Here is a 23,132-nt window from a genome sequence, read left to right as displayed (position 1 = left end):
GACAAGTCACTCATCTTCTGCACAGGGACAGGTTACCTGAAGCAAATAGAGCCTTAGTTTCAGGGCCTGTGCTTATTTTGGGGCCCCTGCTAAGGCCTGTCTGAAAATGTAATTTTACTCTCATTATGTTTTGATTTTAAAGAAGGTCCCTAAGTTGCATAAGCCTCACCCCCACAAACCTGGATCTGTCCCTTCTGGGCATCTATCTTCTCTTTTGCACAATGAAGAAACCTGAAGGTTTCTCATAGCTTGAAAGCATTGTGAGTCAGTAAGTCTAATATTGGTCTTCTGAGTGCAGAGAAGTGAGCCCAGAAAGAATGGGAGAGGCCAGATCTGGAAAGTAGCAAGGTAAGGAGAGGAGCAAGGGGACAGGAAAGGGGACACATGGCTAGAGACACTGTGTGCTTCCTAGGAACCAGGTAGAACATTTTTGGCAGCCTGGGGGCTGCTGACCACTCACTGTTGAAGCTTGGATTTACTGTGGAGTTTTTAAACATTGAGTGGTTTAAACTGATATAAGTAGCATACTTCTGGCCAGTTCCCACATAATCAACAGTTTTCTTTGCCAATACTTGGTCTGTCCCCAAACCTTCTTTGTGGGACACAGACTCCGTGTAGGTTTGAAGGTGGTGGTGGACTCCAGTGGGGCACTCAGGACAGACACAGTGGGAAGGCAGGGCCTGGGTCTTCCAGAATGGCTCCCAGTAAAGAGGACAGACAGGAATGCTCATGGAGCCTGACTCCCTACAAATACACCTGCCAGCAATAGGACTCAATGACACTGTGGCTGGCCCAATAGCCCTTTTCTCCTTGTCTTGGACGGATGAACCTCATCACAACATGGCTTCAATCAGAGTGGCCTTTTTCATGGCTTCAGAACCCAACAGGCTGTGGAAGGCAGACTTGAAGGGGCTGAATGAGTAGGGCAGGGCGGAAGGAAGCAGGCTGGCTGGGAGCTGAGTGGATCTGTGGGTGTTAGGGGATCGCTGCTGAGCTGACTGACTGGGCTGTAGGAGACAGGCAGTGACAAGGCCAGCAGGGACAACTCACAGAGGTGTTCTGGCACTGCACACTGGAGCTGTTGAAGCGTAAGGCCGGCACTCTCTGCTCACTGCCCTGGATGTTCAGGATACACTCGTAGCCGCGCTGCCCAGACTGTGGCTGCGGGAGGTTCTTGGCCTTCAGAGTGATGGGCTTGATCACCTCCACAGGCACTAGGATCTTGTCCACTCGAAGTAGCTGGGGACAGTCCTGGGGACAGAGGGCACAGTCAGGTTGGGCAGCTGAAAAGCCCATGAGGCAGGAACTTCTGCCAACCTTACCCTGATGTTAGCCTGCTCCACAGATGCATCCCCAGATGGCCTCCTGTACCTACCTGGCTCTGTGAGGAAGGAAAGGGGCTGAGAAATACCAGGTCCTGGTGTCACTGGCTGGAGGCCAGTCCTCAGGGAGGAGGCGCCCAGCATCTTTGGGTTCATGCTAATGCTTTCCTTGCATTCCAGATTTTCTGACATGCCAGTCCCCTTCCTGGTTACCCTTCCTCCTCAGAAGACTGACCCTGCATTCTGGGCATTTTGTTCAATTGGGGACTGATGGCCCCTTTGCCTGCCAAGTTCCAGGCATCACGAGAAGCTCCAAAAAAAGGCAAAAAAGCCAGGGCCTCAGCTCTGCCACTGCAACACAAATCTGGATCACAGCTGGAGGGCCTCACGGGCTGAGCCTGGCACTCAGGAATGTTCTGGAGTAAGCTCCAGTGACCTTTTCAATCCAGAAGTTTCTGACTGAGCTCAGGGGATGGCCTGACCTCAAAGAAATACCCCTTGGAACAGATACCCACTGAGCTGCTCCTAGATGTCAGCTAAGGGCACGCTTATCCCTGGAACCACATGGGCCCAAGGGGCCATTGGGGATGGAGGAGACAAGTCACCAAGCCCCCTTTTCCTGAGATAATCAGTTCTGCCCAGGAAGAGGTGGGGAGGTGGGCAGGTGTTCTGCTCATTTGAGAGGTGGAAGCTGGTGTGTTGCTGGGTTCTCAGAAATGGGTGGGAGGGTCAGTATTGTGGACCTGATGGCTGGGCAGGAAATGAGACTTTTGTGACACAAGCAGGTCTGGTACCCCCTCTGCTGGGCAGGTTCCTCTCTCTGTGGCACTGTCTGGGACATGCCAAGACGGCTAGCCTCTGGGCAAGTTAACTTTCAAAACCATGGAACCCACCTCCCTCCTGAGAAGGCTTTATCAAGGGTTCACTGCTGACTCTGCAGAGGCTGCTGGCCTCTCCCCCTGAGCACTGGTCATCAGCATGGGAGGTGGAAAGAAAATCATAGGAGATGCAGACCAGAGGTCCCATGCAGCTGGGTGCCTGCTGCGTCTCAAAGCAAATACGAAGCAGTAATTCCCTTTGTCACTGAGAGCTGCCCCATGACTAGACTGTCTTTAGAGGGGAAGACTTGAACCAGCTCTGGTACCCACCGAACTTCTGATAGGTTTATGGAAGCCTGAGTATACCCACCTCCCGAGACTCAACTTCCCTGTCTATCAGTCATGATTCTACGACTTAGGGCAGTCATCCTTCTTCCTTCCTGGTCACTCAATAAGAAGTGAGGTTGGAAAGAGAGGCAGGAGACAAGGAAGCAGGAAAGAAAGTGTGACAGAGAAAGCTAGCGGGGAAGCTGGGAGAGAGAGACAAAGCCAGAGACAGAGAGGTGAGACTGTGAGGCACAGATGGGCCAGCGGTGGGTCCTTACTTGGGGGATACCCCAGACCCATTAAACCCATCCATTCCCCTGCCCTTCTCTAGGATGCCCAAATGATTTCTCCGAAGAACAGTTAGAAGGAAAGCAGCAGATCTAGCAATTCCACTCCTAGGGAAGTCCCCAGAAGAGCTGAAAGTAGGGACTCAACACATCCTTGTACACCAATGTTCACAGCAACATTATTCACAACAGCCAAGAGGTGGAGGCTCCCCAAGTGTCCATGGGTAAACAAACAGATAAATGAAATATGGCATATCCATACAATGGGATATTAACAAGTCTTAAATATGGATAAGCATTGAGGACATTATGCTAAATGACATAAGCCAGTCACAAGAAGGCAAATACTGTGAAATTCCACTTACATGAGGTTTCTGGAGAAGTCAAACTCTGAGACACAAAAAGGAGACTAGTGGTGTCTGAATGTGGGAAGGCAGGGATGAAGAGAATTTTAATGGGCAGCTGGGCATGGTTCCACAACAGTGTGAGGGCACTTAACGTCATGGAACCATACCCTTACAAATGGGTAAAATGGCAAATTTTATCCTATGTTTATCTTGTCACAATTAAAAGCAAGAAAAGCAAAAGACAACAACTTGGAGGCAGGCCAGCATGGGGAGCAGAGTCCAAGAACGCATACCACAGCCTTGGCCTTGACCTTGTAGGTGCCCCGTGGCTCTGAAGAGGTGGATCTGTGGGAACCCTGAAGTATCCATATGGGGAGTGTTAGTGGCTTCTTGTGCCCCCTTCTGCTGTTACCTATCTTGCTCTGGCAAGGTGGGAATGTGGGACACATAGATGAGAGGAGCAATTTTGTGGAAAGGTTGATGCTTGGACTAAAGCCGGAAGTGTGTGATGCTGGAGTATCAGGGACAGTCATAGGGCCTCAGGCCAGTTGTCCTGATTCTACCCCTCCCTCTGTCCAAGTCCTAGGTAGCTCTCCCTCTAGGGATCTGAGTCAGTGAGGCACTTGGAAAGGAAGCCAGGAAGCACTGATACCTCTCACCCGACCTCCTTCCCCAATGCTGTAGCCCAATCATGCACCGAGGGCCCCTGCAATCCAAGGGTCCTTTGACCAATCTAAGGAACGCCTCCTACTTCACAGGTTCTCACAGGTGTGCAGCACTACCTCAGGGTAGGGTGGTTGGTCATTGAGGATCTCCCAAGTCAGAGCAGTGAACACCTGCTAAGCTGGACTGGAACCCTACTTGGTTGCTGGAACACATTATCTAGGAGATGGGCAGGAGCAAAAGCCTCTCTCAGTTGTCCCCTGTAAGACTTTCACTGAGGCTTGTTAGGAGAATTCTGAGTCCTGATTAACTGTGGCCCCATAAAGGCCTAGTTTGCATATAAAAAGGTTGACAGCTCTGAGACTAAGTTCATTAATAATAATTGGAGAGGCCCAGGGCTTGGTTTGGTATATTTTCCTCTAGCTGTGCTGCTGATTGACCCTGGTACACTCTTAATTGAAATGTAAAATGGTAATTTTCCCTTAGGCAACAAGGCATGAAGGGACTGTCTCCACTACCCTGCCCCTTCCTTCCACCCCATCATTCTAGATTCTGACCTGAGATTCCAGGTGTAAAACCACCTACAGACCTGAAACTCATGGGAAAATTCAGGGAAATGTCCACACTCCTCCATGACTCTTGCCTGAGGCCCCTGTTTCAGGATCCAAGGACTCAGCCCCACTCCCCCAGACCTGGGTCCTAAAACTTTTGAGGTTCTTGAACTGGAGAGACCTTGGCTGGGGAATCACAGAGCTGTGAGAGCAAGTTGTCTTCCTCCTGTTACTTTCAGCATCATCAAAAGTGCTCTTATCACTGCTTCGCCTAGCTGTAAGTGAGGATTAAAATTCTTCCTCCAAAGGCACATTCTGGGGATTCCATGAACTAACATATAAAAGTATCTGGCATAGAGTGAGCAAGCATTCAACAAATGTTTGTTCTTTCTCTTTTCCCAGCTCAGACTATAGATCTGTCCCTCCTCATCTGTTCCTCATTTCCACCTCATGTCAGAAGGATCCATCTCCCTTGTTCCTGCTTCTGTACCTTTTCCAGAATGAGCCTATCACTTCTCAGTTGACATGAAGCCTAGGAGGCTTCACATCGTATGTTGAGCCTGACTAATTTCCAACACTTCAAGTGGCCCGAACACGGGAGGGGGGTCACTGGTAAGGATCCCTGCTCATGGTTTTCCTGGTGGAAGTCCTTTGTTCTGGGAGGTGACACTGATATCACCATCCTGAGTCACCATGACATCCACACATTTGCATGCTCCAAGTGTTTTGAGACAGGAGATTCGCTAGCTAGCTACCCATGTGGCCTTGGCCATGCCTCCCAAATCCTCTGGGTCTCTTCACACATGACATGAAGAGGTTTTTTTGGGTTAGATGACTTTTATGGTCCCTGGGATATTGTGACATAGTAATAAATATATATTTGGTCTTTGTCCCTGGTTCCTGGCAGAGAGTTTTTAAAAACCCTAGGAATGATTGGGGTGATCCAAACTTTTTTTTGTTATTCATAATAAGCCCATTTCAGCCATACCAGAGTTTATGTTATTGAGCTGCCTCTTGGAAGATGGAGGCTGGTTGCCAGAAAAACCAACTATGTGATTAGAGGATCTTCCCCATTCTCTGGGGAAGAGAGAGTAGCTGATGATTGGGTTCAATCACCAATTGCCAGAGTTAAGAACTCTCCATAAAAATCCTAAATGAAGGGGTTCCGAGAGCTTCTTAGTTGGTGAAGAGACAGAGGTGCTGGGAAGGGGTTATGCCTGGAGCAGGCATGGAAGCTCTGCACCTTCCCTCTTATTTTGGTGTAGACACTGTTTCATATAGCTGTTCATCTGTATCCTTTATTATATCTTTTATAATAAGCCCAGGGAATGTGTTTCCTTAAGTTTTGTGACCTATTATAACAAATGATCAAACTTGAAGAGGGGGCTGTGGGAAGCCCTGATATATAGCTAGGTTGGCTGTTCAAAGTTACTTGTGAAATATCAGAACTGTGACATTGACTTGAAGTGGGGGCAGTCTTTGGGACTGAACTCTTTAACTTGCAGGATCTGACACTAACTCCAGATAGATAGTGACATAATTGAACTGAATTGTAGGCTACCCAGCCTACAATGTATTCTCCAATCCTCTATATTTGTAGAGGATTGGAGAATAGCTTGTGGGAAAAATGAGCACACATATGGTCATTTTTGTGGAGTACAGAGAATAGCTTATTTTCCTATTAGTCCCAGTTCTATTATTAATCCAATAGATGACCTAGGATACATTATTTCTATATAATCTTTCCTTAGCTCAGTTTCCCATCTCTAAAATGAAAATAAGAATATCTGCTCAGTTAGTTTGAAGTGTGGTAGTCAAAATACCAGTCAGCTGAATGAGTGCTTGAGGTAGAGTGGTAGAGAACTTCGTGCTGGAGGTAGGCCACCTGAAAGTGGCTATCTGCCTATCAGTAGGGGAAGTATTTTAATAATTGGTACTTTTCAGCCTGCCATGGTCCTATTGAATGGTTCTGTCTATGGTAGGCAGCTTGCCTGAGTGTTATGATTCTAATTAACACGATTAACTCAATTTAGAGATTCAATCCAGTGTACATTCTACTACCTCCCTCGCTTACACAAATTTTCCCATGGGCTACTTTTTTCATAGCACATCATATATGATCACTCCCCCATATTTCAGTGATTCAAATAGCAGTGACATCACTCAGTATTCACACTGAGGACGAACACAATATTTTTATCTGATCGTTTGATTTTTATCCAGTGATGATTATCTAGCCCCATACAGATTTCCTCCAAATCATACTGCCCTTCTCTTTTCAAAGCAGATATTTCTCTGAACTATCACCTGAAAGGGCCAGTTCTTGGAGGATGAAAAACACCTGTATTTAACAAGATTCTTTGGAGACAGATGCATGCAATAAGAACGAATCTCCCTTGGAGGCTGTTTTGCCTGTGGCTATATTCTGCAGTTGTAAGAACAGACTGAGAGTGAGGAGGGATGGTGGCTTGAGGCACCAGCAAACATCTAATGGCTTGGAATTCAGGAGGAGGATCCAGCTAACTCCAGGTTAACAGTCCAGCCCCATGCATATTTTGATCTCCACTTTAATGCACACATAATGAAGATAGCACTGCTAATTGCAGAGAGAAGGAACACAAAAGCCAAAATATGAAAGCAAGAGAGACGCCTTTCCATCTACCATGTCCAGCATGTCTGTGGCTGCTCTAGATGAGGTTTCATTGCATATTTAAATAATTGAACAAGGGGATATTACTGCTGGGCTGGGAGAGAAAAGGGCCACCTTCAGGGCTAGTGCTGCCTGGGGTGGGGTGTCGGGGGAGGCCTGTAAATTTACAGCCTCTGTGTGTTTACAAGATGAGAGCTCTCATTCTCCTAGTTGTTACAGCAAAACTGGGGGAATGCAAAGCTCTAGGGGACAGTAGTTCCTGGGGCTAGCTAAGGAATAAGTGATTTGCAGGTCACACTTTTTCTCCCCACATGGCCTCAAAGAGGAGCCAATCCTAGCCCTAACCAACACCTAAATTTATACTCACCTTCTCAGACCCATGGTGCACAATACAAAAATGTAATGCACCATATATTTTCTTGCTGTTCCCCAAGTTTATAATGCCATTAATGTGATCTACGATGGGCTGGTTTATGGAGAGAGCGAAGTAATAATACAGAAAGGAAATATCCATAACCCTAGGGGGAGGGGCAGAGAAGATTGATGGAAAGTGCAGTTGTCTGGAGAAATGGCAACCCAGTAATTGAATACCCAAAAGGGAGGCGGTGCACATGGGTCAGAAGTAAGTTCTTCAGCTGGGTTTGGCTTTGATTTCTCAAAGGAGGGTGAAGGGCATGGCAGGGGTGGTTTTATTCCTGTGGAGCTCAGGAATGGCTCTCCTGCATGAAGGGAAGCAGAATCACTGATTGGGGGCCTTGCCCTGATTTCCCTCCAGAGTCTAGCTGGGTATAAATGCCCTTGGCCTGCCCCTGTCTCAGGGGATGTAGTTTATTTGAGCACCAGGGGCAAGTACTAGTCCAGGGGGGTTCCCTTCCAGTTCTGCAGTCCAAGAGCTAACTTGACCCTTTGGACACTAGACTTCATGATGTCTGTCCTGGCTCTGGACATCTCAGAGAAGTTGGGGAAGGAGGAGATGGTGGGAGAACCTTTTCTAGCACAGCTTTACAAATCAAATAGAATTCTCTTCTCCTCCTCTGATCCCACAACTGTTCTTTGGAGGAGGCATGCTGGTTGAACTTCAAGAGGAGAAGTGTTGCTGGGCACCTCCTCTCTGAGCTTGTACACCTGTGGGCCAGATACGCATGGCTCTCCTAGCAAAACCCATTCAGCTTGCTGCCTGGATAATTTAGATTCAGCAGCAGCAACTCACTTTGCTTTTCAGTCTAGATGAGAAATAACAGCAACATAATCCACCAAGGACCAACTCTGGTCAATGGATTTGTTTTTCCACAGAAGTTCATCTTTGTTCCCCAAGAATCAGAACCAGAATGAGTATGTGGATCAGATAGGGTGGTTCAGGTGGGACTATAGAGGAGCCAGGAAGTCCAAAGCCCCACAGGGACTAGTGGCTCCTCTGACCATGTTAATGGCTGCCCAGGAAAAGACCATTCTCGGGGATGGCAGTAAGCCTCAGTGGACCCATGGGAGAACAGGCCTGAGAGCAGGAAGACACTGCTACCCCTCTTCAGTTTCACCTCACCTCTCCCCACCCTTTCTATTTGGTGCCCAGGGTCTGGCAGCTGATCTGAGGGTCAAAGGATGTTATCATAATGCCATCATTTGCTGAAACAAAATCAGTCCTTGTAACTGGAATACAGTTACTATAAACAACATATGTTCTTGGGCATTCTGTTTCTAATAATTGTAATTATGCTGGAATACTTGCTGTTCATATAACAACAATGATCCACCAGTTCTCCATTCCAGACCAATAACTTCACCTGAACATGCTCTTTGTTTAGCAAAAAGAAAAAAAGATGTAATTCAACATCCCTGGTATAGTCAACAAAGCCAGTGTTGAAACTGGAAGACACACAGATGAAAGCATTCCTGGGGATAAGAGATGGTGATGGATAGATGAAAAACCACCTGGCAGCCTCAATCCTTGCTAACAAAAGGACTCTGTGTATATCCCTCTACTTGAAGGGTAAAGAGAAATGAGAACCCAAGGACTTTGAGAAGAATCACTGAAGACTGGGTGTCACCTGCATTCTAAGAGGGTGGGTCTGGACCTGGATGTCCAGAGAAGCTGCAGGCCCTGAGGCTGTCTGAGTCACTCCATTAGGTATAACTTTGAACTCTAAGCTTTCACCCTGCATGAACCCTCTGGGGCATGGTTTTCTCTTCAAGCTTTCCAGCTTGTCTCTACTTCTAATTGCTGAAATTTGGAGATCATATAGACCAATGGTCTTGTTTTATGGAACTATAAAATCAAATCTACAGATCTCTTGTACCTTTAAACCTCAGTGCATGTGGGAAATATCAAAGTAATGAGCTTCTATAGTTTGCACCTGGAATGTCTCCCAAAGGCCAAGTATTAAACGCTTATTCCCCAGCTCGGCACAGTTGGGACAATTGGGATGTAGCAGTGGAAACTTTGAGAGGTGGGGCCTAGCAGGAGGTCTTAGGTTGTTGGGGTCATGCCCTTGATGCTTCTCTCTCTCTTTCTCTCTCTCTTTCTCTACTTTCTGACCATGCTCCTTTGCTCAACCATGTATTCCCCACCACCATTAAGGGCTGCCTCGCACCAGTTCTGAAAGGAATGGGTCTGCTTAACCAAAACATCCAAAACTGTGAGCCAAAATCAACCTTTCTTCTTTTTAAATGGATTTATCTTGGGTATTTGTTACAGTAACAGAAAGTTTATTAACACAACGGCAAAACCTTGGCGTATCATGCTATGAAGAAGTTCTTCCTCTGGAATGGAGAGAGAATGATTGTCTGGGGTCTTCCATAAAATCACCTTTTAATTGTGACATTTTCTTTGTTATCCTTTACTCCTGCTACTATCTCTGTCCAAAAACAGAAGAAAAAAAAAAAACCTCTAAGGATATTTTAAAATACTGCTATGCTTCTATCAGCATACAGAACTTTGTCTTGAGTTCTGAAGACAATAACCTCCTTTTACTGACCCAAAATGGCTACAGTTAGTCAAGAGTTCACAAAGCCAGGCTGAGGTGGGGTGCTGTGTCCAGCTTGCAGTCTGGGTACTTGAGGACATGACTTCCTATAGGGATTCCTGCACTGTGCAGGGAAACATGGTGGGCTCTTGTTTTGTTCTCTTCTGATTCTTTTTTCCCTCTTTCTGAGCAGCAGGTGCAAGTTCCTTTGAAGCATTTAAAAGAAAGAAACTTGGGATAAGAGGAGTGAACAAGAAAGAGCTGAAATTGCAGACCTCCTTCAAGGTAATTAAATGATGAGGGTCCCTTGCCAGTCATCAGGTAGCTTAATTTTTTTTTGCTTTCATTTTAGTCTTGGGCCTCTCCACACATGAAGCTTCTGTCAGATACACCAGTCTGCAAAGCTGGAGAGAGGCTGAAAGCCATTTTGTCCAGCTTTTATCAAGTTACTTGCATATTTCAGATTGGAACTAGAGAGGATGCTTCCTGGGGCCCTGACCCCTAGCTTTGGAGGGTCAACCCACCCGTCTACTCCTGTCCCCAAGATAAAGTCCCAGCTGGGTTAACAAAGCTATGCGGCTTTTGCCAGCTCTTCATGCCAAGGGTGGGCATGCTAGCTATCTGAATCACACCTCTCCGGTTACCTCTAGATCTGTCTCATCTTTGTTAGAGAAAAACAGAGAACTGACATGTACTCAGGAGAGACACACTCCTAACTGAAAGTCAAGATGTAACCATTTTCTTCCCTTTCTCTGACTAGGAATCAGCAGCCACTTCCCGCCAGCCAGCTCCCCACTGCACAGGGAGAGGGTCTCTTCTTGGTTCCATCTGAGGCCTGCCAGGAACTTTCTAGAAGCTGACACAAAGTGACTTCCAGCCTCTTTCGAGCTTTTCAGAGTGGTGTATCAAGCAGGGGTTTTATGTGTGGAGAGACCCAAAGAAAAAAAAGTGAGATAAAAAACATTCAAGCTACTGGGGAGATTACAAAAGCATCTATTCATTTAATTGTTTTGATTTCTGCTGTTTCTTTCTTGGTTGCTCCCTTTGCACCCCCAAATCAGGATCATTCTCTACTCTATGACACCCTTAAATCCCTGCCCTTTGCTCTTAAATCTGTTACTATCCACTCCCTCCTGTGACCTCTTGCTCAGCCATCAGGGTCTTGGAAGAATGGAATTTGGCCTTGGTGGCTACACACAATTCAGTCACATCCCCTCTGTTCTTGGGGACCCCATGAACCAGGTGTGGTTCTCCCATCTTTCCTCTCACATTCAAACACAAGATTGTTTTTCTCCTGCCAATAAGGGTCTGGCCAAAGCTGGATTTCTAGTGGGACAGAAGTCTGGGTAAGGGTTGAGGGCTGTTATGGCTTGATTTGTCTGCCTCCCTCCAAAGGAGCACATATTCTTTTCTGCATCAGTACAGTTCCTTGCTCTCACAGGAGCCACACACCTATGTAGAGCATGAAGGGAGCTGGAAGGCATGTTTAAGACTGGTGAAGGTACTGAAGCCTGTAAGTCCAGTGTGGACTAGGAGAGTGCAGGCCAGGCTGGCAGCAGCTCTACCCAGGCAGGGAAGCCATGTGATATTGCCAGAAAATTCGGTGGAATCCAATTACTGCTGCATGTATTTATATTTACGCTTATATTTAGCTATCTATCTCTCGGTTATAAACACCAGCCTTCTAAAGCACCTATTCAGTCCAGAACAACTGGACCAGTATTGGAAGTCACATGCCATGTAAGAAGCACCATAATGTTTGGACAACACACTCTGCCAAAATATGCTTAATGCCTTCTATCTTTGAGGACATTGTCCACAAACTAGCATTATAACACAAGTAACAGCATAGGCGGAAAATATTTTTATTTTATTAATAAAAATTAGGAGGGAAAGGCTAGGGGTATAGCTCAGTGGTAGAGAGTTTGCTTAGCACACACAGGGCCCTAGGTTTGATTACTAGTTCTACAGCAGGGGTTGGAGGGTTAACCAAAGATTGGGGGGGGGGGGTTGGGGAAGGTCACAAAGATTAGCAGGGAAGAGAAATACATCTTAGCTTGGAGCCTACATCTACCTCAGGGATTCTTCACCCTGGACAAATATCAGAATCTCCAGGGACTTGTTAAAGCTAGATCACTTAAGTCCAGGCTCCTAAGCATCTCTTGTGGCTGGGTAGTGTAGAGCAGGGGATCCTGCCTTCCTCCCAAGTTCTCAGATGACGCAGATGTTGTTGGTCTGGGATCCAAGCTCAGAGAACCACTATTCTGGTGGAGATACTGACCATTCTTTTATTCTTATTCTGCCTTTCCTTTTACTCAATTGTTTCAGTTCTTCCCTGTGATCAGAGATATAAGAAACAGCTGAGGAGACCATCCACCATGGTCCTATCATGTACAAATCTGCCCCTGCACACCAATCTCTGGAATTGTTCTACAACTTATCTGGCGTGTAGAGGATCCTCCTGGCTTAAGTGATCTGCACCTGAGCCTCCAGGGCTGACCCAGAACACATGGCCCCAGCACAGAGCTTGTATGACAAGCCCAAGTCCATTGTTTTCAGGTTGGGGAGGAAGGGAGAGGTCCTGAGGTTTTCTTCTCTTAAAGGAAGGCCTTAAAGAATTGTGTGCCCCATGCTCACAGGCAGCAGCACTCACCACTCCACTGTTGGAACCTACCTCAGACAGCTTCACTCGGCCTTCCTGGAAGGAGCAAGTCTTGGGGTCGTGGGTACAGACATGCCGGTATTTACACCAGTGGCAGCGGTATGGACTCTCCACACAGGACAGGCAACTGGGCACAGAGAAGAAACCACATCACAGAACTGGGGGAGCCCCCGCTGAGGGCCTAACTCTCTACAGTCTAGCAAAACATTTTACTGTTAGGAGAAACATCTTTAAATGTTCAGAAAGGGCAGGACTTCCACAGACCCATCCCTTTCCTTGTAAGCCTTAAGGAGCTAATAGTCTTAGACTTCCTGCCCCTCACTGGAAGCCTGGTTCCCCAGAGCCCAATTGGCCTCCCTCCACTTCCACAGGATGACAGGGTCCTTTGCAGAAGAGGAAAATGATAAAGTCCAGAGTCAAGTGCCTTGACTAGAGATGATAAGAGTTGGGGCAAACCAAAAGTCAGGTTTTAATTCAGATTACTCTGGGCCTCCACTGTTAAACACTCATATAGATGTCCCTATGTGGGCAAAAGCTACTCTTTTAGTACCATGGGCTACTTCACAGTTGCCAACTCCACTTTTACTATTTATGTCCAGGAAACAAAGGCAACTTTGTAAGAGCCTCTTGTTGCTTTAAAGTCCAACATGGTTCCCTTTATTGCACAAACTCAAATGTCTTGCCACACAGGATAAGCCCTTCCTAGTCTACTGCCCACATGGTTTTGGTGCTGAGGCCATGAGTAACTTCCACGTTCCACACATGTTCTTCCACCATCTGGAGGACCTTTCTCCTCTCCTCTACTTGGCCAACTTAACCCAGGGAGAGTTGGCAACTCTGGGCCTGGGTCCCATGAATCTCTGTGCTGATGTCTCTGGGAATTTTCTGGCCTTATTTTATTAACTGGGACTGAGGCCTGGGGTTTTATTAATTTCTGACTCTTCTGCATCTAATGAGTAACAGACTGTCTTGCTTAAAATCATCTATGGATGGAATGGAAGGGACACCCAATTTTGTCTACCTAGTCTGCTTTCCCAGGAGTGAAGAGGGGAGGGAGGGATTAGGACACCAAGAGGAAGAGTCACGGGCAACTCCATGACAATAAACAAGAAGAGGATCCTAGTGTTGAAGCAACTTGGTTTTGGTTGGGAGAGCTGGGTGCTTCCTTCTTTGGGGCCCTAAAGAGAGTTAAGTTCTGGACGTACAGCTGCACTAGCCAGATTGACAGGCCCACCCTAGAGCCCCAAATTGTCTTTGTCATGTCAACTACCTACCCTGCATGGAGAGGCACACAGAACAGCATGTTAAAGCAGGTGGGCCTTTCAGAGGTCAGGCCCTGTGTTTTCCAAACCATTCTCTATGAAACACTGGGTATTCCATGGTGCTCCTTTGGAGGGGCTCCTAGAGAGAGGGGTCCCAGACCCCTAAACCATCTACCAAGTAGTTCCTTCTTCCTCCACCTATTTTATATAGTGAGCTTCTACAGCAAATTTCAGCTTCTATGATGAAAAATAAGGTTTGCATATCTGCAATCTGGTCCAATCCCAGCGTTTTATGGAGGAAATACTAAAGTAGCAAAAGCATGAGCAGTGCTTAAACAACGGGTCACACAGAGTTCTAGATGGTGCACTGCAATGGCTCTCTTACTCCTACAGTAGGAGAAGCAGGCTTCTATGGAGGGGTGGCAATGAGCATGATGTCCCAGCCAATGGCTTCTTTGATGGTGCCAGCCTTGGAAGCAGTAGTAGTTCCCTGTTTATAAGGACAATAGGGCTCAGAATGGCTGTGTTTCCCAGCCTGTCTGACTCCAGAGCTTGCCTTCCATGCATACCACTTGGAGGAAGATGCTTAAGTCAAAGAAAGCCAGAGTCAAAGCCAGACGTCCTAACCTCCAGGACCAGGGCCGACCTACCCTACATCTTTCCTCCCTTGGGCCTTCACAAGCTAGCTTGAGTCCTGACCCATCCTGCAGAAGCCCATGGAGAGTAGCATTCAGGTGAGTTTCTTGACCACCCGCCCACCTTCTTCCTCCTCTGATCCCTCCTCTGAGCAGGTGCTAGCTGCTCTGTTCTTCACGTGAAATGCACCATGTGAAATGCACCACCTCTAGCAGATGGTGGGAATGGAATCAGGTTAGGAAGATTTATGCCAGAGAAGATGCATGGGCTGGGAATATGGAAAGCATACCCCACAGGTTCTCACTCTTGGCTCTTTCTAGTCTGTTTCCATTAACTCTGTGTATGCCAGAGGAGATGGGCCTTCCCCCTCCTGGGAGTGAAGGAGGCATCCTTTGGAGCCTCCACATGGTGACTCTTTGTAGCAGGGAGCTGAGTGAGGCTGAGGTACTTACGAGTTGTGGACGCTGCAGTTGTAGAAGACAAAGCTGGTGCTGGCGAAGGTCATGCCTGTCTCCTTTGACTTGAGTTGCAGCTGTACAACATGGTGGTCCCCTATAAGACAGAGCCAGTCAAGAGGTCAGGGGAAGGCCAAAGCCAAAGCCATGGTCCCAGTAGCAGTAATGCACCCTGGGAAATGGAGTCTATTCCCCTGGGGTGCTGTCCCTCTCACAGATCTCTGATTTAGCAAGGCCCAGTTCTAGGGTGACCCCAAAAAGCAGCTGCAGAGGGTTGTTCTAATCTATTCTCCCTTGTACGTACACAGTATCACTTGCTTCCCCACTGGCTCATCTTGCCCATGCCACCCCCCCCCCCCACTGACAGGTATTCAAATGTCATCACATGCATTCTGTAGTCGTTGGTCTCACAGAATTATAAACACACACACTGATGGGTAACCAGGGAGAAAAAAAGATGTTGCCTCTCAGGAATGGTGCCACTAATGATGCAAGCAGCTTTGCACGTATGCGTAAGTGTGTGGCACACAGGAGCTTGGCCCCCATCTCTGTGTAGAGAGATCCAGTTTTGACACCACCTCCTCTGGGAACTTGGCTCCATGTGGGCGGGGAGACACTGGAACCCTCGGCTGGAACCAAGAGGAGCTGGAGCCCATGTTTAATTCACAGCCCTGACCCTGGGCCCTACTTCTAGCCTTGTTCTCTGCCTTTCCTGAGAGCCTCATTAATCAATCAGCTCCGAATGAATGTGACAAGCCCATATGGGAGGGACAACACAGAATCTGCTTAGGCCGGGCTGTCCCTTAGAGTGTCCACTCTCACCCTTCCCAGTGTAGCTGGCCACAGACAACAGGGAGCTGTGGGGAAGCAGAGTGGCTTGGGCATAAGGAAGCAGTGGTCCAGAGTCAGAAAATCAGCCTGGCAAACAGAGGGATGCAGAGCAGATGACCCCTGCCCTGCTTCCCTCTTGAGTTATCCCTCCAGGCCAGCCAAAGTGGCCTTACCTCCACTGGCATGCTCTGTTCCTGTTTTGGCCTTGCCTCCACCCACCCTCTCTATAGGCTCTCCTCACTTAGGATGAGGTAAACTTGAATGCTAACCTGGAGCTGAGATAGAATGGCTGTAACATCCAGTTCCAAAGAAAACTTCATTCTCCTCTTCCTGGAACACACCTACTAACTACTTCCTCTGACCTACCTCTGCTTGCAGGCTCCTGTAGTCCCCCTAATTCTGTCCTGAGTTCTCCTATGCAGGCAGGAAGAGGAGCCTACCACCCAGCTTTGCTCACCATTCTCTGTGATGATCCGGGGCACTTCCTTGGCTGCTGGGGAATAGCACTGGATCTGATTGCCTACTACCAGCCCATCCATCTCTGACAGGTCCTCAAAAGTGCAGTTGACGCCTGCTGACAGCTCCGGGACATTGTATGTCTCCAGGACCAGCTGTGAACAGCCAGGGGGTGGGGAGGAGGAGGAAATGAGAAAGGAAAGAGGAAAGAAGGAGAGGAAGAAAAGAGTTAGACAAAGGAGAGGAGATATGAACATTTGTTACAAGAGTGGTTTAGAGGAGGTGGCCAGAGATATAAAGACAAAGCCAAAATAACAGCAACAATATAGAATCTGAATGGATTTAGCTCCAGGAAAAAGGAATATTTAGGGGATTTGTGTGATGGAAGAAGACTAGTAGGGCAGGGTTGCATTTTTTCCAGTTTTTGAAAAATGGCAACACCAGTCCACTGGTGCCCAGTGCTAGAACTTGGAAGCCATCTATACCCCATCTTCCATTTGCCATGCGCAGATGAAAGAACCATTTCCAACACCCTTTGCCATTTATTGGTATGGCCATTTTCCTTTTCTTTGTATTCTTCATGAGTTGAGTCTCTTCCCCAATATTCCTGCCCATATGCTCTTCTTGGGTTCCCTGTGGACTCTTATTCACTGGCACTTTCCTTCCTGAACTACAGCTGCTCTTGCTGACTGGACTTGGTCTAGTCTTCTTGAAGGATACTGGGCTCAGGTGCTTTTTGGTGGGGAGATTTCTTTCCTCCATCCAGATCCCCCAACACCTACCAGCACATTGTACTGAGAGACAGAGATGTTGTTGGGATGGACCGTCAGCCGGACACACTGCTTCATCTCTGAAGCGAACCTGCGGGGTTCCCTGGACCGCTCACATCGCTCTTTCCGGGTACACCTAGGAAGGACAGAACCAACAGGCTACTCAGGAAAGAATCACTTGGTCCAGAGAGGGGCTGAAACTGAGGTAAGGCATATCTAGCAGCTCCAGTATCTGTCCTTCCTCAAGCTTGGTCCTTCTCCACTATGTCCAAGGAGTTTCCAACAATCTAGAACTTCTTAGATTATAGGATGATTATTGGGCTGAGTGCAGCCCCTTCCTACCAAGTATGAGTTTCTCAAGAGAACAAACTCTGTCTGACTTCTTTTTGGAATCCCCCGCATGTCTCATGTCTTAAGTAGAAGATAAATGCAGGTGGGCAGCAGGGAGGATCAAAGGAGCAGAGGGTAGTTAACGGCACGCTCTGCATCAGAATCCCAGTTCTATGGCACCAGGGAACTGCTCTGTAGGGTTTGCTGTTACTGTTTAATGCTCTGTGTTGTACAAAGTGTACTGTGTCACAGGGGTACCCCATCCAATGTGACCTGGGATCTTACAGTCTTCACTGACGAAGGCTTGTGAAAGCTGCACATAAAACCAGGGGCCATACCCAAATGCACACCACCATGAGTTCACTGCGTGAAGGAATCTGAGGCTCAGGGCACAGTGTTTAATCCATGTCAGACAAGCCTCGTGAACATGGAGCTGTGCAAAGTGGGCATGTTTTGGAAATTCCAGAATACCGATTCTGCTGGAGAATGAGGACAAGAGAAGGATGATGTCAGGAGCTGTTGCAGGATGGGAGGGAGGTCTGGGTAAGGCATTTCACAGGGAGCAGAGCACCCAGGGATTGGGAGCTCACATGAGGAGGGAACTTGGGAAGGAAATAACTGTCTTCGGAGGCAGAGGGGTGCCGTGTGGGATAAGGACAGAAGGGAAAGGAGGCACCTGGACACCCTAAGTGACTCTTGGAGTAATTCTTAGACCCAGAGGAGAGTTATGGGGCCTATCCTCTCAGCCATGGGGGAAGAAGACACCTTTAGTCACAGTTGGGAAGGATAGCCTCAGAGGAGAATTTAGCTAACTTGCACTGAAGGTGATAGACTAAAGCTGCATCTCCAAGGAAGAGGAGGAAAGGGAAGGAAGACACCAGGACAAAAAGAGGACCTTACAGGAAATTGAGTGTGTAATGCAAAAGTCAAAACAATCCTTAATAATGCAGGCATGACCACTCGTTATCACATGCTTACTAGGTAGGCATTGTGATAGGGTTTTCATTTTATGCCATTTAAGTCTTGCAACAACGCTATGATAGCTCCCCCCAATGTTTTAGAGGTTAGGAAATCACAGAAGAGGGTAGGTGAGTAACTTGTCTAAGTCACTAGTTAATTAGAGAGACTCAATATCAAGCACAGATGAACTTGAAGCCTCTGCTCTTTATCACTGTGCTCAGCTTCTAGAAGCTTCTAGACAGAACCGAAGGGCAGACCCCCTTGTTGCAGACTAAACCCATTTTCCCTGCCATCCTGATGCTCCTGTCATACGCTTAGGATGATTTCAGCATCTCCCTCCACCATTTTCTCTAGGCTCATCGATATTTCTACCTTTCCCTGGAAAGTGCTTTAAATACCATCGTCACTCATTGGACAAAGCTGATTCTCCAGGAGGAATTCTAAAAGACACCAACTGAGGAGGGAAAGGTCAGACAGACATGAGTCTGGTCTTCCCCTTCCCCGTGGCACTCCCTGGCTGCTCCAGCAGACCGATGGCAACAAGAGCATCTGCCACTGAATCTTGGAAGTTAATTTACTGGGCCAGCTTCTCGGTGAGGACTCCATTACCTTCAGCCATTAGGCTAATGTTATGGACTTTTCCAGAGAGTCTGCACTGACATTGCTATTAATAGGGTTATTACGCCCATTAACAGCAGACCCAGAGAGCTGGTACTGCTTAAATTATTCACTGACTCCCCAACTTTGAAGTTCCTGTTTCCAAGAGCAAGCAGTAGGTTCTGAAAAATGTCTTTGATTAAATTATGAAGAGGAAAAATTGGAGCTTCTTCGTGACCAAACATCACCTGGAGTCACCATGTAGATTTACAGACAAAAAGACAGGACATCATCTTTCTTCCAGGGTGGTGGGGGGGAACACAAAGGTAGTGGCTGGCAGATCTCAGGACAAGTTCAACCTGAATCACTTGCTTCTTGCATAGTTCATGGGGCTGCATCTGGCCACTACTCCAGAGAACCCCAAGTTAACTGCTTATCACCTTCCTCTAAACATAAGGAAGCCAAGCACAGTTTAAACTTTCAAAGTTTCAAACTTTGGGCCAGTTGCTTAACCTCAGGACCTCAGTCTTCTCATCTATAAACTGGGGATGAAATGATATATACCTACTAGGGATTTTAGGAGAATTAAATGAAGCTCTCTGAGAAAAGCATTTAGAACAGGGCATAGCTCAAAGTAAGTCCTCAATAAATGAGAGCTTGTACTATTATCCATCTCTTCTCTGCTTTCCTCATTCCACCCTTCCAAACTGTAGCTGATGAAGAGCAGCGATCTTCTTGCAGACTGGCCCAGAGGGCAAATCAAAGGGAAAAGAAAGGGAGGCTTGCAGCAGTTTTCCTCATAATGAGAGTGGAGGGCGGTGCAGAGGCCAAGAGGGAGAAGAGAGGGAGACTGTGATATTGGTTGTAGCTTTGTTTTCTTAATAGCTGTCAAAGGGTATTGAGAACTCAGCTATCTTAGTGGAAAGTCAAATTTAAGGTCAGAGTCAGGGATGTTTTGACATTTATACTATCCTTCAGGACCCAGGAGGGTGGAGGCTGCAAATGTTCAAAAGCACAGACAATTGACCTTCAATGTGATAGGATAATGTTGGGGGAAGGATTCATTCCTTCTGATGTCTTATGGGGTCTGTCAAGGTAGTGGCCTTTTTTTCCCCTAGGGCTGGGATTTCCCAGTAGCTCACGCCAGAGCCAGGAAATTTGGAAAGGGATAATTCCTGACTCCCAGAAGGGTCCCCTCCTTAGAAGGGGGTGCTTCCTTCCCAGGGTTCCAGGTACTTGGAAAAATGCAACCCTCAACTCCACTGTAGGGTGCTCTTAAAATGGAAGGAAGGTTCTGTTCCATCCACTTCCCAGGCAGGAAAACTGGAGCTTATATGGACTCAGAAAGTGTATGCTATGTGGCTTTGTGTTTTCAGACACGTGTTTCTGCTATCATCGTCACTCTTGCCACAAACATAGATCTGCAGATGGCCAGCAGGGCAGGTACCAAAGAGAACCATTGGCCCCAGAGTTGGGTTCATTCCACTTTCTCTGCACTGGACCCCTGCAGCCTCAGATCAGAGGTGCTAACAGCCCTTGGGGAGAAAGGCCCTGGGTCCCTGGAAGGGGTTATTATTCAAGTCAGTGGTTCCAATGAGATTATCCTCTCTAATGAAGCAGCTACCTCCGTCCTTCCCCTAAGCCTGAACTTTCACTGCTGGAGAATTCCCAGCCAAGTGGAAAATTAGAAGGGAGAGGAATGGAGAGAGGAAGGGGGTGAGGGAGAGGAAAGAGGTAGTGATTAAGTTCAGTAGAAATGAATTCCTAAACACAGAGAAAGAAATATTAACTCCCAGTGCTGCTGGCCAGACAAACAGATTTCTGCATGGAAACAGGGATCTCTGAGAGGTTGGCCTGGTGAGCGTCCAACATCACCAGTCTTTGTTAGTTTGTCTCCCCAAGCCCTCCAGCATGGGCTGATTGAGTTTGGATGCTAGAACTTGCTCCTTACTTCCCCCACAGATGGTCCCTAATCCTCAGTGCTTCATGTTGGCCATGGCCTGTGCTTTGAGTGCACTATTTGGGGCATCTATGCTTAAAATATGAGACTGAAAAAGGAAGGGGGTGATGGGAGGAGCCCTTCCAAATGGACCAATGATCACCAAAGGCCTATGTTCGTTGAAGCCTTGCTCCTCAGACTGTGGCACTATTTGGAGGTAGTGGAACCTTTAGGAGGTGGGGCCTAGTGGAAGGATGTTAGGTCATGCCCTTGAAAGGGATATTGGAACCCAGGACCCTTTGTATCTCTCTTTTTGCTTCCTTGCTGCGAATAGGCTCCTCCACCATATGCTCCTGCCATATGTACTGTGACACCGCAGGCCCAAAGCAACATGACTGAGCAACCATGGACGGAAACCTCTGAAATTTTGAGCCAAAATAAACTTCCTCCTTTTAGGTTGACTGATCTTGTGAGCTTTCTAGAGAGCTCCTGTTCTACTGACCTAACTGGAGAGGCATAAAGGACAAAAGACAGGAGACAAAACGTGCAGAAAATTGGGATCAGGTATGCTGGGCACTTGAATGGAGACACACAACAGCCTCATTGCTTCTTTTCTCTATTCACTCTTCTTTTACTTCTCTTTTCTACTCTTTAAAACCTTACTTCTTTTCTATCTTCTTTAAAACCTTACTTCTTTTATGTTCTTTAAAGTCTCTTTCCTTAGACTTGCACTGTCCCATGTTTTCTTTATTCTCTCTTAAAGTCTTGGCCCTCAGACTTGCACTGTCCCATGTTCTCTCTTAAAGTCTCGGTCCTTAGACTTGCACTGTCCCATGTTTTCTTTAGCATAGCTTTTAAAATGCCTAAATAAAAAGTTCTCAGTGCAGAAAGCTGCTTTGGTAGAGACACACAACAGCCAGCAGCAGTAGCGTCAGCAGCTTGACAAGCAGCCAACCAATCAATCAACCAATCCATCCATCCATCCATCAATCAATCATGCATCAGGGAGTCTTTTACATACAGTGGTAAACAAGGAGGTGGACAACAGTTCTTGGGGAGGGGCATGACACTGTAGCAAAAGAAACCTGCTCTCTCTCTCTGAATGTAAACAACCTAGGAAAAGCAGCTGTGCTGCATTTTGCCTTCACCCTCTTCTGCGCCCTCTTCTGGGCTGGAGCCATGCCAAACTCAGCATGCTGATTATTTGACACAGCTGTGCTTATGTCAAGTTCTCATAGGCTTCTCATAATCTACTCCCCACAGACTGACTCAGGTATTTTGTCACAGTGACATCAAGCTTACTAATATAGAAGGCCTGATAGAGAAGTTAACAGAATTCAGAATTCATACTCAAATAGGGGATCATGGAGGTTCTTTGATCATTGTTATCACATCTGGCAACTTTCAAGAGGGAAAAGACATGTTTTCTCATCCTTGCCTTGTCCTCTCCAGGAATGCCCACATAAATGGGCAGATGCATTTGTATAGCTTGGAGGAGGATGGACTAGATAGTATAGGGAACACCTCTAGTCAGATGGGCTCCTATGATGGGCTGGCTATAGCCATGTCACTATGTAACCATGCTCTACCTGGGCCCCAGTTTGGATTTGTACCTTGACTTCCTTTCAGCCATGCTTTAAACTAATGATCCATTAAACAACAACGTTAGGTGTTAGGTAAAAGAGGCCCAGAGATGTTCCTTTTTTTTTTTTTTCCAAGAAGCCAAATTACATTGAGTGGTTGCCCCAAAGAGAAGGCAAATGGGGTCATGTTGCTCTTCTCCTGGTCAGTGGGGAACATGGGTGGTCTCATTTATTTCTACTAAGGTTGAGTAGAGGTTAGGAAAGAAGAGATAGGGAGTGGGCAGGAGTGGAGAGAGAGGTGGGGAGAGAAGGGTAGGAGAAGAAAAAAGAGCAGGAAAGAGAAAGCAGAGGTGTCTCCTCGCTGATCCATTCCTTTCTAATCCAGTCAGTAATGAGGATGCTGCCTATTACTTGAGACACTTAGCAACAATTACTCCGATTGATTCTGATCAGCTGCACACTGCACTTTATCCATCACGCTGAAGTTCTCATGTTCATTAATGTCACCAGGTGTAGCAGACTTGGTGCAGGAAAGCACTTTGCTCTGTACAAGCTGGGCCACTCCACCCTGCATGGCCCAGTGTAGTATGCTGGTGTGGGGTGTGTGTGTCTAGACTCAAGCCTTAGAAGTAACCCAGCCTCTACAGGCTGTTCCCAGGGAGCCAAGTCATTAGAGGAACTTACTTTCTTTTGGCCATGAAGCATGTATTACACCTGCACTCGTGT

The 23,132-nt window shown here is 47.1% G+C and overlaps 1 protein-coding gene across 3 annotated transcripts in view; it reads right to left on the bottom strand.

Annotated features, from left to right (window-relative positions):
- Plxna4 (plexin A4) overlaps positions 1-23,132 on the bottom strand; it is a 416,968-nt gene that overhangs the window by 79,159 nt on the left and 314,677 nt on the right. For all 3 annotated transcript variants that reach the window (XR_012444270.1, XM_074062846.1, XM_074062859.1), the window contains exons 6-10: positions 17,010-17,133; positions 16,229-16,382; positions 14,938-15,037; positions 12,600-12,714; positions 1,051-1,251 (exon numbers count right to left, since the gene is read on the bottom strand). Coding sequence is in view for 2 of the 3 variants with exons in the window: in XM_074062846.1 (XP_073918947.1) it covers positions 1,051-1,251; positions 12,600-12,714; positions 14,938-15,037; positions 16,229-16,382; positions 17,010-17,133 (694 nt within the window). In the remaining variant the exon portion in view is untranslated. The remainder of the gene's footprint in view (positions 1-1,050; positions 1,252-12,599; positions 12,715-14,937; positions 15,038-16,228; positions 16,383-17,009; positions 17,134-23,132) is intronic.

Source organism: Castor canadensis, chromosome 2 (genome assembly GCF_047511655.1).
Source record: "Castor canadensis chromosome 2, mCasCan1.hap1v2, whole genome shotgun sequence".
NCBI lineage: Eukaryota > Metazoa > Chordata > Mammalia > Rodentia > Castoridae > Castor > Castor canadensis.
This window is presented reverse-complemented; position numbering and strand designations above follow the sequence as displayed.